Here is a 14,777-nt window from a genome sequence, read left to right on the forward strand (position 1 = left end):
TGTCCTAGACATGTTAGGGAATAGAAAGGCAGGAACCCTCCATCTGGCTTCTAGGGCTCCAGTCTTCTCCCCATCTTTCCTCTTCCTAGGAGGGTCCAACCAGCTGGTTTCTTCCTCACCTCACCTTGGGACTTCCTGGGTCTCTTTGATCCCTCTTATTATTCAAAACTTCTCGGGTACTTGCTAATTCTTCTAACCCTCATCTCTTTGGACCCACAGCACCCCGACTGTCTTGGTTCTAATCCTGGTTCCAACACTAGCTAATGACCGTGATGGCTCTGTGACCTGTTGCAGCCTCTGGTTTCTTGTCCACAAAGGACAATAATCATGGGCATAATAATGGAACCTAGAATACTAGCTTGTGAGCATTAAGAAAATCCTGAGAATAGCACCTGACCCATTATATATAATTATATATAAATGTTGGCAAAGGCAACTATTATTATTGTTATTTGGTGGTAACCCTGAGGGGGCACCAGGATATGGAGAACATGATGTCTGCCTTCAAGAAACTCATAGATAGGGTTGAATCCAGTCAATACCTCCCCACTGACCTTAGAATAAAATTCAAATGCTCCACCATGCCCTGTTAAGACTCTAAGTGATGGATTCCTACCTCCTCTTCCACATCATCTTCTCTTCCCTTTCACCTTTTGTTTTTTTCACCCACACTGTCCTTTCTGTTTCTTAAATATGCCAAGCCCTTTCCCATCTCTAGGACACTGCACATCTTGCTCCCTCTTCCTTCTCCCAGATCCTTTCCATCATCACATTAAATACCACAACCCCGGACTTTCTGAGTTACAGTTGCCCTCCCTCTCCCCTCCCCATCCCCCTGTAACCCTATCTCATAGCACTTTTTCATTTTCCTCATCACATTTATTATTATCAGAAATTATTGATTCATTGTTTACTATCTATCTCTTTCTAAAAGAGTTGTTTGTTTTATCTTCTTATGCATTCTTAGCATTTAGAGTAGTAGTGCTTGGTGTATATGGTGCTTAATAAATATTTGATGAATTGATAAATGCACTCAGACATCTATGGCTATAGGACACAGCTAAGTAAGCTGAAGGTCTTTGTGTTAGTCAGATTTTTGTTACTATGACAAAAATACCTGAGAAAAACAACTTAAAGGAGGAAAGATTAATTTTGGTTTGTGGTTTCAGAGGTTTCAAGTCTAAGATTGGCTGGCTCCATTGCTTTGGGCCTCTGGTGGCACAGAACATCATGGTGGAAGGGCATAGCAGAAAAAACTCTAACCTCATGGCAGCCAAGAAGTAGAAAGCAAAGAAGAAACAAGATAAATCTTCCAGAACACACCCCCAGTGACCCACTTTATTCAACGAGGTCTCACCTCCTACAGTTTCCACTACTTCTCAATAATGCCATCAAATTATGAATTATCAGTGGATTAATCCACTGATGATGTTAGGGCCCTTATGATCCAATCACTTCCCAAAAGTCCCACCTCTGAACATTGCTACACTGGGACAAAGCTTTCAACATGATCCTTTGGCAGATATTCCAGACTTGAACCATAATGGTCCTCCTTGGGGAGGCACCATCGATGTGCTGGAGTACTGAGTTGTTGGGCTCTTTGTCCTCTTACTTCTGATTCTCCATGTGACTCCCTGAGTTCTTCTTGAAGGCAGGCTCCTGAGCTAAAGCATTTTTGTAGTTAAATATCTTCCATTGTGTATATATGCCACATTTTTTTTATTCATTCATCTACTGAAAGGCATCTAGGTTGATTCCACAGTATAGCTGTTGTGAATTGTGAATTGTGCTGCTATAAACATTGATATATATACAATGGAATATTACTCAGCAATAAGAGAATAAAATCATGGCATTTGCAGGTAAATGGATGGAGTTAGACAAGATAATGCTAAGTGAAGTTAGCCAATCCAAAATAATCAAATGCTGAATGTTTTCTTTGATATAAGGAGGCTGATTCATAGTGGGATAGGGAGCATGGGAGGACTAGACAAACTCTAGATAGGGCAGAGGGGTTTAGAGGGGAAGGGAGGGGGCACGGGATAATTAATGATGGTGGAATGGAATGATCATTACTATCCAAAGTATATGTATGAAGACACAAATTGGTATGAATATACTATGTATACAACCAGAGATAGGAAAAATTGTGCTCTATATATGTAATAAGAATTGTAATGCATTCTGTTGTAATATGTAAATTTAAAAAATTAAAATTAAAAAAATGTGATATCTTAAGAGTAATTAGCACCTGGTAGGGGTATATGCCTCTAATCTCAGTGACTCTGAGGCACTCAGTGACTCTGAGGCAGAGGCAGTGGGATTGCAAGTTTAAGGCCAGCCTCAATTTATCAAGACCCTCAGTAACTTAGTGAGACATTGTCTCAAAATAAAAAAATAAAAAAGGGCTGGGGATGTAACTCAGTGGTAAAGCACCCCTGGCTTCAATCTACAGTGCCAAAAATAAATAAATAAACAAATTAGCAACCTACCAGTCAGAACAGAGATTATCACCTACCTGTTTATCATTATCACCTACCAGTCAGAACAGAGAAACAATATTCTGGAGGTCTCCATCCATGCCAGGTATTTACACTTCAGTGGCTAGATCAGGAGGTGTGTTGTATGGGGGGTTTCCAAGTCTGAGGGCAGCAGATACTTACTAGCAGGTGAAGAAGTATCTCAACATTATTTATTTTGTTCATTTGTATTTTGAGATGACGTCTTGCTGTGTTACCCAGACTGGCCTTGAAATCACAATCCTCCTGCCTCAGTCTCTTGACTAACTGGGATTATAGGCAGGCACCACCGTATCTGGTATAATTTAACATTTTAATAAAACCAGTGTTCCAGCCTCAAACGAACTAAGTGCTGATGAACATCAGTGGACACTGCTGAGTCCTCTGGATTCAACACTATTTCAGGAACTCAGGTGCAGAGCTGCTAGACTGGTTAGCGTCTTTCTGGCCATCCAGGGCAACCCCCGGCACCACCTCACTAATACACACACTTCTGCAAATGAGGAGGAAATGTCAGAGAGAGAACGTAAAGTCAAGAGAGGATAGGAGCTGGCCTGAGACTTTGAGGAAGCAGGTAAAAAATTGAAAATCTTTCTGAGAAGGGGCAGGACTGCTATATTCTAACTCCCTATGAGCCCCAAGAACCTTCTCAGGCTAAGGGTGGGAGGTAAATTCCATCACACCTTCCCTGCCCTTTCCTGATAGGTGCTGACCACTTTTTCCAGGGACATAAAGGTAGGAATCCCAGAAAGCCCTCTTTGGCTGTCAGGTCAGGCCCAGGCAAGTGGGGACGTGTTGGGAGGTTACTCTTGATGTCAGGTGCTGGACGAATTTTCCTTTGCTTCTGCCTTCAGCATTGTCCTTATTGCCACCTCCACATCCCCACACCTCCCCCAGGGATTCCCTGGAAGCTGAAGTGACTCAGGGATTCCAAAACTAGTCACCCCAGAAGGAAACCCTCTGGAAAATGTTTCTCATGGCAGGGAGTCACCCTAAAGAGTTCCACAAAGCTGCTACCGAGATAAGGATAGAGGCTCTGAGCAAATGGGGTGGGGTGGGCACATGTGGCTCAGAGAACAGGTTCTTGGGTCAGGCCCAGTCTTCATAGTATGGAAAAAGCCAAGCCTGGGGGAAACTCTGTTCTGGAAGGGGCCCTCCCTCTACCTTCTAGGGGTTTCCTCTGCTCTGAGGTACAGAGGCAGGGAGATTCCCTAAAGGCCTCTCCTGAAGGGCAGTGTCCCCAGTAACCCAGGCTGAGTCCTTTCTGCAGTGTCAGCAAATGAAGCAAGCAGCTGGGATCACTTCCAGCTCCTTTGAGCACCCCTTTCTGCAGGATCAAGAGATTTGAGCCAAGATCAGACTCCTGTTCTTCTCCCTCTGCCCTGGGGTTCTGATCCTTTAGAGGAGACCCATAAGAAAACTGTTCTTCTGAAATAGCACTATACCTGGGGACCCATTCTAGGTTTGGGGATTGTCCAGGAACACCAGAAGCCACCCTGAGACCATGTGTCAGACAAAGGCTGGGCAACAGGAATCTGGAGCACAGGATCCCCTCTAGCAGGGCTGAATGCCCCGTGGTGTTGGGCAGGTACAGGTAAGACCTGTGCAACTCAAGCCTAGGTGGGTATGTTCCTGGCAGTCTAGCCCAGAGACCTTTATTCCTGGATCCTGACTGTCTGGATTTGAGCTTTATATACTTTGATAGAACTAAGGAAAAGCAACGAAATTGCTTTTCTCCACAGGCCCCACAGAAGCAGTTACAATTTAAAGAAACAAAAGCCAGGTGACATACATTTATAGATTTAGTCATCTTATGTTAGGATGGGAGCAAGGGGTAGATCTCGGTTCTCCCTCTGCTCTCCCACTTTGGTGTCTACAGGGTTGGGGATGGCAAGCTTCCTTCTCTCAACAAGAGAGGTGACCCCCAAATTTAGTCTGTTTCAAATTGAAGTATTCATTGTAGTGATTCCCCTTCCATTTGCAGCCACTGAGGGTTGGCCTAGCTTATATGTCAGGGACTCAGATTTGGAGTTCATCAGGCCTAGAATGGAAAACCAGCTTGGCCTCTTTCTAACTATGTGACCTTGGTTAAATGACTAAATTTCGTTGGGTCTGTTTCTTCACCTGTAATATGGAGATAATAGTTTCCATGTCCTGGTTTTATTGTCAGGATAAAGTAAGATGATGCATATCCATGGCTTATCATCCTCCTTGGCAATGTGTAAGTGCACAGGAGCCCGGCCAACAGTAGATAAAAAGGAGAGGGTGTCTGGGAGCACAGGGGTTGACGGTGAGTAGTAGGAGTGGGGTAATGATATTCCTGACCTTGTTGTTCTTCCCAAGTGCTCCTGTTCTCCCAGCCACCACAATTTTTCCCCAAAGTGGCCTTTCTCTACTGTTCCAGACCCCACCAAGACTCACCAGAACAGCTTATCCCAATTCTCCAGAATGCCCTCTGACATTTTGACTCTCCTTTAGGGCTGCTTTTGGAGGAATCCCCCTCTACAGAAAGTTATTCCTGGTTCCTTCTGTTTATTTCCCGAGTCCTTGGTTACTAGAGGAGTATTTTCTGAGGGAAAGCACATGCAAATCAGGAAGCATTATTCTAGAGACAATGTCTGTGTATGAGTGTGTTGGGGTGGGGTGGTCAATGGGCAGGAAGTGAACTCTGGTCTGTTTTCTGCAGTCTTCCTCAGCATGCTGGACCCCCACTGGCCCGTGTCTTTGGGGTCATCCTTTCTGAAGCATGTATATCCCCTCTGGTGGATGGTGCATCATGATACTGGAGTGAGACTGAGTGGGGTCCCCCCATGGCCTGAGAGTGGCAGCTATTCCTGCCATGAGCCTTGTCCTCAAGGCCTTGTGAGTGAAGGTGACTTCCTCTCAGGACTTAGGTAAGGTTGTTACCATGCTCCTCCTTTTCCTTGCTCCACCTTCTCATTTGTGCAATGGGAACACTCACCCACACCTTCTTCCATCAGGCCCTGCCCATCTAGCTAACAAACTTATGGGGTTGGGGGTCAGGATCAGGGTCTTCTGGCAGTCCTGTGGGGGGAGGCCTGTGTCCCTATTCTAAGGAAGACGCCAGGGAAAGTGTGGGGGTGGGGCTGAGGCAGCAACTAGAGAGGGTGAGGGGAAGTCAGGGGGCAGCTACTGAACTTTTGGGGAGAAGTCTGAACAATGGGGGAGAAGCCATAGATGATGGGGTCATAGGAATTGCGGTCATCAAAGATGGAAAGAGGTCAGAGAACCAGGGGGATGAGGGGGGTCAAAGGAGATGGAGAGAAAGGGAAATATTTACTATCATGGTGGTCAGGGCCATCTGAAGAAGGGGAAGAGTAGCAGAGACCACGGAAATGAGGCCTTTGAAGGAAAGGCCAATGATATTCCATAATTTAGGGTGGCAAACCAACCCGGAAAATTCCCATAATGATAGTTACAAAGATACATAATAGCAGAACGTTATTGCTTTGACCCCACACCCGGAAAAGCGCAACGAGCAAAGCTTACCCAATCAGCTACCAGACAGATAATGATGTCACCACAACTTCCATGAAGGTAGATTCTAAACAGCTTTTGGAAATGCTTTCAGGTTTTTTCAGTTTTGTTTTGTTTTTTAATCTCAAGCCACTCCCTCCAAACGATAGTGGAAATAAATTTGAATAAACAAAACAGGTTTGCTGAAAATAAAACCAGGACTCCCAAACCACTCCAGTCAGCCTGCTTCCAGAAGGCCTGTCAGTCAGGGCACCGCCACCAGTGGCTGATTGAGCAGCATCCAGCATGTACCAGGTGAGTGCACATGCTGCCAGAGGGGTTGCTGAGAGGAAACTGAGCAGAGTGTTGCTGAGGGTTGAGGGAGGCCAGGCTCCCAGGTTTGGGGGAGACGTTTGGATGGTAAGCGACTGGATTAGGTGAGAGCAGTTCTCACACTGGCTTTTTTCTCCAGGTGGTCGCATTCTTGGCTATGATGCTGGGAACCCACACCCTTAGTTTTCGACTCCGGAAGGACTGCAGCCACTGGCCCAGCTGTGGTCCCAGCAAAGGGCAGGATCTCTCTGAGGACTTGTTGCAGGGGCCAACTGTGTTCATGTCTCCCCCGGAGCCTGAGAGCCTTGCCCAGCACCCAGAATCCTGCAGGGCCAGTGAAGACGGACCCCTCAATAGCAGGGCCATCTCCCCCTGGAGATATGAGTGAGTCTGCCACCCTATCCCAAATGAAAACCCTGCCTGTGCTTTCCTGTGTGTGTGTGTGTGTGTGTGTGTGTGTGAGGGCTGTGTGAAGGTGCAGGCAAGTTCTACCCAATTCTACTTTCCCTCTTTGATCTCAGAGGCCATAAAGTTTCAGAAACTAACAAGCCTAGATTTGAGTCCTTCCTGTGACTCCCATTTAGTCACCTTGGGCCAATAACTCCCCCCAAGTTATTTTATTTATTTATTTAATCTGTAAAATGAGATTATACCCCATAGGCTAATATGTAGATCAAATGAAATCACATATGTAAAATCTGTTCTTAATGTTGGTGCTCTACTTTTTTTCCTTCTCCTTCTCCTTCTTCTCTTCCTCCTCTTTCTCCTTCTTTTTCTATAATATCCCACTTTTTTAAAAAAACTAAAATATTAGGGAATATGGTATGATACAGGCACAAAGCATCCCAGTACCAAATGTAACTTCCCTGGGTCATGAATAGGTTTTAAGTATATGAAGACTGTAAAACCCTCAATTCTTGGGGGAAACCCAGCATCTAGAACCCTGGGATGCTTATCTTTGATCATGATAATGTTATCTTATTCTTTTGCTCAGTGTGCCACAGAAATATTATAATTCTCTATTTGGGCCATAATGTGAAAAATGTTAGGAAATACTGCAATAGGGACAGAGATTTAAAAAATATTAAAGATTAGGGTCTTAGGGATCCCAACCATAATTCTTTTGTCTTTATGTCCTTTTAGGGGGTTCTGTGTTTCCACTCCCCATACATATGACTCTGTTTAGTGACTTTGGGAATAGATGAAGTTTATTGGGGGTAGGAAGGGGGCCAACTTTAACAGATTAGATCTCAGGTGGAGTCAACAATTCATAATGCTTTTGAGTGGTCTCAGAAGGTCAGTTGGTTCTGGGACAAATCTGATGGTGTAAAGCCTGTTGGGGGAGGTTGGGTGCCAGATGGCTGACTGAACTAGGGCTCAGACCACTGGTTGGGAGGCTGTGATTCCCTGATAACCACTTAGTCAGCCTTGCCCATTCTGTTATGTACAACACTTGTTCTACAAGCTGCTCTTCAGAAAAGTGATGTCAAGTAAGTTTGGGTGCAGCAGCTCCAGTCCCCACACCCTGAGATTTTTTTTTTAAAGAGAGAGTGAGAGAGTGAGAGAGAGAATTTTAATATTTATTTTTTAGTTATCGGCAGACACAACATTTTTGTTTTGTATGTGGTGCTGAGTATCAAACCCAGGCCGCACGCATGCCAGGCGAGTGTGCTACCGCTTGAGCCACATCCCCAGCCCCCACTCTGAGATTTATAGTGCCCCTTACACACTAAAATCTGCAAGAAGTCTGCAGAAAAGGAACCATTAAATTCAATGTTTCCCAAACTCATTTGACCTCAGAACCTTTTCTTGAATGGTGTTTATTAGGGAACCCATTGGGAAATGCTATAGAAGGTGGACCCCAGTCTCCCAGGGTTTTTCTGTATGGAAAACAGTCTTACAACCTGGGATGGGGGTTTTCCTGCTCCACTGTTGGAATACAAACCTTTGGAGTATCTACTCTTTCTGTGTTTTTCAAGTTTTTTTTTTTTTTGGCCACAAAATCTTTTCAGAATAGGAAAAGAAGTCTTTCCCTGCATTGTTAAGTGTACTTATAATATATGCTTTGGTAGTGTCTTGTGGGTATAGGAAACAGCTCCTTCTAGGAAGTAGAACTGGTGGAGAGAGAGATTGTCTTCTTTTTCTTTCTTTTTAAAAATTATTTTATACTTGGCTGTCAGAGTAGTTTTTACTTTTGAAACAATTATAATTTTATTTTAGTTTTTTGGCACCAGGGATTGAACTCAGGGGCACTCCACCACTGAGCCACATCCCCAGCCCTATTTTATATTTTATTTAGAGACAGGGTTCTACTGAGTTGCTTAGCAACTTGCTTTTGCTGAGGCTGGCTTTGAACTCGAGATCCTCCTGTCTCCACCTCCAGAGCCACTGGGATTACAGGCGTGCGACACTGTGCCTGGCTTAACAATTATAATTTTAAAAGACCTAAAATGTAATAATTACCCTAAGAAACCTCACGCTAAAGCCCAGCTCGATATCATATGGAAGAAGAACTTGGTCTGGTGGAGGCAGAGGCAGAAGCCTGCTTACCTTCCCCTGCCTCCTGAAGGGCTCCAGGACAGGACCAAGTGGAAAACCACTCTTTTGTCCCCTACATTCACTTTCAGTCAGGGAAGATAAATCCCAGAGAGCAGGGTGATGACTTATTCAAAGTTACACAGCATGTGGGTGCCAGAACTGAGACAAGAAGTCAGGCCCCCATGTCTTTCCTCTAGCAGCCCCATCCCACCTGGCCCTCCCTGCTCTGGCCTATCTCTCCAGGGACTGATCAGTTGCATCCCCACAGGTTGGACAGGGACTTGAACCGGCTCCCCCAGGATCTGTATCACGCCCGTTGCCTGTGTCCACACTGCGTCAGCCTACAGACAGGCTCTCACATGGACCCTCTGGGCAACTCAGAGCTGCTCTACCACAACCAGACCGTCTTCTACCGGCGTCCATGCCACGGTGAAAGGGGCACCCACCATGGCTACTGCCTGGAGCGTAGGCTCTACCGCGTTTCCTTGGCTTGTGTGTGTGTACGGCCCCGTGTGATGGCCTAGTCATGCCTGCCACCTACCTGAAGCCAGATCCTTATCTGTAAGACTGCAGCCAGGTGCACAACCATCTTGCCATGGTAGGCCAAGATACCCACATGCTTGGTCCCTCTGAAGCACCACCTGCATCAGCAAGCTCCTCGGACAGGATGGAGGCCTTGGGGAGAACACACACTTTGGCACTTTTTTTTTTTTTGGCACTTTTTTTTTTTTTTTGAGGTGCTGGGGATTGAACCCAGGGCCTCGTGCATGCGAGGCAAGCAGTCTACCAACTGAGCTATATCCCCAGCCCCCTACTTTAGCACTTTTTGGAAGCACTTTTGGAAGGGAGCAACTGCAGCTTGTGGCTGCTGGAATCTGTTGTCCTGGCATTTCCTTTCAGAAAAGGCCTTCAAAGCTCTGCCCATTTCTGGAGGCCACACTCCTGACTCTTCTTATCCTCCCATCTCTAGCTGCCCTGGCCCAGCACAGGAACTTTCTTCTTATTGGCCCTGTTGACCCTCATTTCATTTGTTTGTTCGTTCATTCATTTATCAAACACTCAGTGATCATCTACTTTGCACATGTCCTGGTGTAGTTACAAATCCTTCGACATGGATCATTCTGAGGAGGAAGCTGTTATTGAATGTGGAGAGATTTATCCAAATAAATATCTGTATTTAAAAATGGCCTAATTTGTCTTTGGCATCCATGGTGCCCGAACATCCCATGGCCCTCAGCCCACCACCTCCTCCTTCCTACCACCAGCCCTCACCTACTGCCCGCCCTGCCAGCTCTCCATGCCATGCAGTTTCTATTGCACCCTCCCATCCCTTTCACTCTCTGGCTCCCTGACCCAGCCCTGAACACCAGGGAAGGGTCAGGCCTCCTCCTGGCATGCTGGAGAGACAGAGGCCCATTGAGGCACTGCAGCAGGCATACAGCGCCCCCTTGTCTCCCCAACAATCCGCCTTTGTCCTCTGCTGCAGCTTGGTCCTGAGGGTGCTGCCTGGGCTGGGCTCCAGCTCTCACCCTCCTTAAAAGGAAAAGGGAGAAAGGACCAGCCAAGGAAGAGGGTTAAGGTTATAGGAGGCGGAAATAAACTTATTCAGGCTTAGGTCACAGAAGTGTTGTGGGGTGTCTTACTCTTGTCCCTGTCTAATGCTTACTCCCAGCTCCTGCAGTTTCTTTCTGACCTCCTTCTCCCCGTCTTCCTTCTCCCCTTTTCCAGGCTGGGTTGGGCTCCCAGTAAGGGGAGGGGTTGGCCACGCCTCTCAGCCCTCCCAGCGTCCTCCTAGGGGGCTGGTGCAGGCAACAGCAGAGGCTCTCTGGGCAGCCTGGTGAAGGCCCATCTGGGAGGCCTCCCCAGCGGCTGCCTTTCCTGGGCCCCCAGCAGACCTCTCTGCTTCACTTTCAGGTTTATCCAAGTGCCTTCTTGCTCCTGTCTGCTTTCTCATCCTGCCGGGTTTCTGGGTCCCTTCCTGGGCTGGTGGCAGTGTGTGGGTGGGTGGGTGGGGCTGTGCCCAGTGGTCCCCACGGAGATGTTCAGTGCTTGGAATCGCCGGGACCGGCCCCCTGAGGAGGGGGCAGCTGCAGAGCTCCAGGGCTTCGCTGTGGACAAGACCTTCTTCTCCTCTCTCAAAGGCATCCTGCTGGAAACTGAGCTGGTAACAGTTGCCTCCCCAATCTGGTGCTTCTGTCTCCCCCATCCCCAGCTCCCTGGCCCACCAGCCCTGAGCTGGGTTCCCAGGTTCACAGCCCAGCAATTCTCTTTTCGAGCTTCTCCCATCTCCAGCTGCACCTTCTTCATCTCCTGCTCAGCTTTCTTGCTGCCTCTCCATTTGGAGCAGGTTTCAGTTGCAGCAGGATGAGTTGAAGTTAGACAGAAGGGCAGCTTCCTGGGACATGGAGGGATTGGACATAGGGATAGGACAGGGATAAAAGCTGGCTTGTCTTTTCCCAGCCTCCAGGATGACCACTTGTTGGCATGTCTAAGAAACCCAACTACCAAAAAGGGCAGATTTCCTACAGCTCTGCTTTATCTGCTGGCTGCTGCCCATGAACATCTATTTTCAGGAAGAATCTTCCCCCAGTTCCTTAGCAAGGCCTCTGCCTCTCTGTCATCCTGTATAGCTGGGGAGCACCTGCCTTCTAAGCCTTCTCTCTTGGTGTGGAATAAAGGCTCTGGTTCTCATCAGAGAAGTTTAGGACATCTGAGAGTGGAAAGAGCATTGTGGGCCAGGGGCCGCCTCCTGAGGTGCAGGGCCTTTGTGGACACAACTCCAGAGGCCTACTGTGTACTCCTGGGGGACACCACTCTAGAGGATCACCATAGGCTCGTACTCCCTGTAGCCGTGCAGCTTGGCCTAACTGCTGGGGTTACTGGGGTCCCTGGGGCTGGAGATGGCCCTCTACGGTCAAATGCCTGGAATGGTGTCCCCGACACCAGGAACGGGAGACATGCCAGAGCTCTTCCTTATCCTCTCCAAGGATGGGAGGTGGGTGCCAGCCTGTGGGGTTCCTGAGGAGGGAAAGGCCAAGGTCTGGCCTGTGCATGTGTCCCCTTCCTGGCTAGATCTCCATACTCGGTCCTGCAGGCCCTGACCTTCATCATCTTCATCTGCTTCACGGCCTCCATCTCCGCCTATATGGCCGCGGCATTGCTGGAGTTCCTCATCACGCTCACTTTCCTCTTCTTCTACGCCACCCAGTACTACCAGCGCTTCGACCAGCTTAACTGGCCCTGTCTGGTGAGGAACCCTGCCTCCCTCACCCCATCTTGGTCCATCCTTCTATCCAACTGCTGAGTTTTCCTCTCTTCTCCCAGCTCCCCTCCACTTCCACACCCCAGCTGGGCTTTGTCCCAGGTTATGCCCTGTATTCCATACTGTGCTTTTACCCAGACAGATTTCACAGCTACAGGGTCCCTGCGAACAAGGAGGATATACATCCCTTAAGTCTGCCCTCTCACTTACCAGAGCCCCAGCCTCAACCCTGCCCTGCTTGGGCCTGCAAGCTGGGAAGCTCAGCCACTGGCTTGGGCTGACTCTGCCCAGTCCTTGGCTGCTGTGGACTCTGTTCTTATTCCCTGGATAGCATTGTGAGCTCTCTTGAAAGTGTCCAGGGCCATCCCTATATAGAAATTCAGGGTCCCTGAGGGTCAGGCTGCTGACTAGCCTGGGAAACCTCTGGGTGATTTCTCCCTGCCTTCTGACATCCCTGGCTCCCCAGGACTTCCTCCGCTGCCTCAGTGCCATCATCATCTTCCTCGTGGTCTCCTTTGCTGCTGTGACCTCCAGGGAAGGGGCTGCCATTGCTGCTTTCGTGAGTCTAGTCCTGTGGGGCACTCTGGCTCCTTAGGACCTCTGGCTGATGCTTGGACACTTCTTGTGTTCAAAGTGGAAACCAATGCCTGGGGTCTGGCTCACCCCTCTCCCTGTACATCCACCTCCCTCTCTCTTGGTCCAATGGCTCAATAGCCTCTGCTGTGCCATGTTGACCTTCCTCCCACAGGTGTTTGGTATCATCCTGGTATCGGTCTTTGCCTATGATGCCTTCAAGATCTATCGGACTGAGATGGCACCCAGAGCCACCCAGGGTGAGTCTGCTCCCTGAGATGCCCCTATCCCCACCCTAGCTGCCCCAGCCTGACATGGCTTCCATGCCTGGTTCCATCTTCACAGGGACTCAGCAGTGACTCCTGGGCTGTCTCCCAAGCCCATCCAGACACAGGGAACCATGAAGCCCAGATATGTCTCATTTGGATTCATTGACCCCCTGGCCACCATCCCCCACACCAGGTCTACAGAGGCATGTGCCCAAGAAGTCAGTGGGGATGTATCTGTGGAGCCTGGTGCCCTGAGCCTGGATCCTGATGAGGTTTTGTCCAGAGGAGGAAGGGGAAGAGGGGAGGGAAGGAAACTGGGCCCCCAAATTAAAAGATTCAAATCCTACTATTGAGTCTTCTTGTTCCCAAGAAATTAAGGCAGATTAGGAATGTCAAGTAGTATTCATGGGAATGTTGCCTGGAGCAGGCCATGATCCCTATCTGAGACCAGGTCCAAGCAGTGAGGAGGTAGGAGCCAGCCTGAAGAAGCTAAAGACATTCACCAAAGCAAAAAATGCCCCACAGCCTGGGGTAGCAGAGGGAGAGATTTCTGAAATGCTGTGCTCAAGGCCACTCTGTTGTGTGCCTGGTGACTGGACACCTGGAGTTCTGTCTCCTATGTGAGGAAGTGCCCACCATCTACTTGTGCTCACCTCAGTAGGCTTGAGCTGAGTGCTTGCCCCGGGCTTGTGTAGAGCTCCCTCTTGTGGTTTGGGGAGGACTTGGCCGCCAGGCGGCAGGGAAGAGGGCAGTCAGGGGCTTCATAAGAAGAAATTCACAAAATGCTGGCAGTAGAAGAGCTCTTAGATATCAGCAGGACAATACCCTCATTCTACATAAGTGAAAATTGGGGCTCAGGAGAAATGACTTACTGACTTGTTGACAGAACTAGGGCTAGAAGCTAGCTGTCCTAACACCTAGACAGGTGTTCTAGATACAGTATGATATGAAGCTCCCTTGTAGCTCTGAAAACAATGGACCAGCCTCATCTGCAGCTCTCTCCACCAATGGGCCCATTTCTCAGCTTGCTGGTTCCTCAGAACACATTTCCTGAGTGCCTTTTGTCCCTGTGCTGGGTATCAGGCATTCAGAGGTGAAGCCTTATCCATGAGCCTTCACAGATTGGGAGACAGGCTGGTGGAGGGCTTCCCACAATGAAAGCTATGGGAGAGCTCAGCTCTAAGAGTTTGGAGCAGCACCCACAGCCTGGGAATCAGCCTGGCCTGGTCCATGGAGTTCAGTGCAGCCAGGATTTCCCTGCCCAGTCTAAGACAGGGCCCAGCTCAGTGGCTGCAATCAGCTGACTTTCTGTTCCCTATCCCGAGTGCTTGATTGTTCCTGTTATGAAATGCCTTCCTTTATCTTTTGGGGTGCTCCTTACAGTTGCAGGCCCCAGTCCCCAAGCCCTGCCTAGACCTTGGATCTTGAGCTCTGGGGTGGTGCTCTGCTTCCTGGGTCCTGCCCACTCCTCTCTTGGATTGACTTTTTCTGCCTCCTGTTTTCTGTTCTCCTATCCTTTTGCCCTGGCTCCTCATCAGATCTGACAGCCTCTCCTGGCAGGTTCTCCAAGTCTAGAACCAACTGGATTTTGTTTTCCTGGATTCTGCTCACAGCTCTCTGGTTTTATGTATAATTAATTCTCAAGACGAGGTGGCTGACCTGGCAGGAATGTGATTGGATGGGCACCACCTGAAAGGAGGGATAGAAGAAGATCAACTAGTGGAGTTGGGGAGTGGGGTGCCAGGTAAAGGAATGAGAAGGTGGTCTGTAGAGCCTGGTCAAAAAGTCCAGTGGAGGGTAGAGCTT

General features: G+C 48.4%; 2 protein-coding genes and 1 non-coding gene across 3 annotated transcripts; 2 read left to right on the top strand and 1 right to left on the bottom strand.

Moving 5' to 3' along the window:
• Positions 1 to 5,875: 5,875 nt before the first annotated feature.
• On the top strand, positions 5,876 to 9,391 carry Il25 (interleukin 25). Its single transcript, XM_027920087.2, has 3 exons — positions 5,876 to 5,900; positions 6,428 to 6,713; positions 9,136 to 9,391. The coding sequence occupies exons 1-3, from the start codon at positions 5,876 to 5,878 to the stop codon at positions 9,389 to 9,391; spliced, it is 567 nt and encodes a 188-aa protein (XP_027775888.1).
• A 208-nt stretch (positions 9,392 to 9,599) lies between these two features.
• On the bottom strand, positions 9,600 to 9,673 carry Trnaa-cgc (transfer RNA alanine (anticodon CGC)). The gene has a single exon. It is a non-coding gene; the product is annotated as a tRNA-Ala (tRNA).
• Positions 9,674 to 10,905: 1,232 nt separating this feature from the next.
• Cmtm5 (CKLF like MARVEL transmembrane domain containing 5) lies at positions 10,906 to 13,276 on the top strand. The gene is made up of 5 exons (XM_071606901.1): positions 10,906 to 11,031; positions 11,962 to 12,114; positions 12,596 to 12,688; positions 12,878 to 12,962; positions 13,048 to 13,276. The coding sequence occupies exons 1-5, from the start codon at positions 10,906 to 10,908 to the stop codon at positions 13,059 to 13,061; spliced, it is 471 nt and encodes a 156-aa protein (XP_071463002.1). The 3' UTR covers positions 13,062 to 13,276.
• Positions 13,277 to 14,777: the final 1,501 nt, after the last annotated feature.

The sequence above is a fragment of the Marmota flaviventris genome, chromosome 2 (assembly GCF_047511675.1).
Source record: "Marmota flaviventris isolate mMarFla1 chromosome 2, mMarFla1.hap1, whole genome shotgun sequence".
Lineage (NCBI taxonomy): Eukaryota > Metazoa > Chordata > Mammalia > Rodentia > Sciuridae > Marmota > Marmota flaviventris.

Bases quoted from the DNA above. Each gene is read 5' to 3' on its own strand.
- Il25 (XM_027920087.2), top strand. From the start codon at position 5,876: ATGAGGCCTTTGAAGGAAAGGCCAA. The intron at 5,901-6,427 runs TGATATTCCATA...GGTAAGCGACTG, and splicing joins GCCTTTGAAGGAAAGGCCAA to GATTAGGTGAGAGCAGTTCT. The intron at 6,714-9,135 runs GTGAGTCTGCCA...GCATCCCCACAG, and splicing joins ATCTCCCCCTGGAGATATGA to GTTGGACAGGGACTTGAACC.
- Cmtm5 (XM_071606901.1), top strand. From the start codon at position 10,906: ATGTTCAGTGCTTGGAATCGCCGGGACCGGCCCCCTGAGGAGGGGGCA. The intron at 12,115-12,595 runs GTGAGGAACCCT...CTGGCTCCCCAG, and splicing joins AGCTTAACTGGCCCTGTCTG to GACTTCCTCCGCTGCCTCAG. The intron at 12,689-12,877 runs GTGAGTCTAGTC...TTCCTCCCACAG, and splicing joins GGGCTGCCATTGCTGCTTTC to GTGTTTGGTATCATCCTGGT.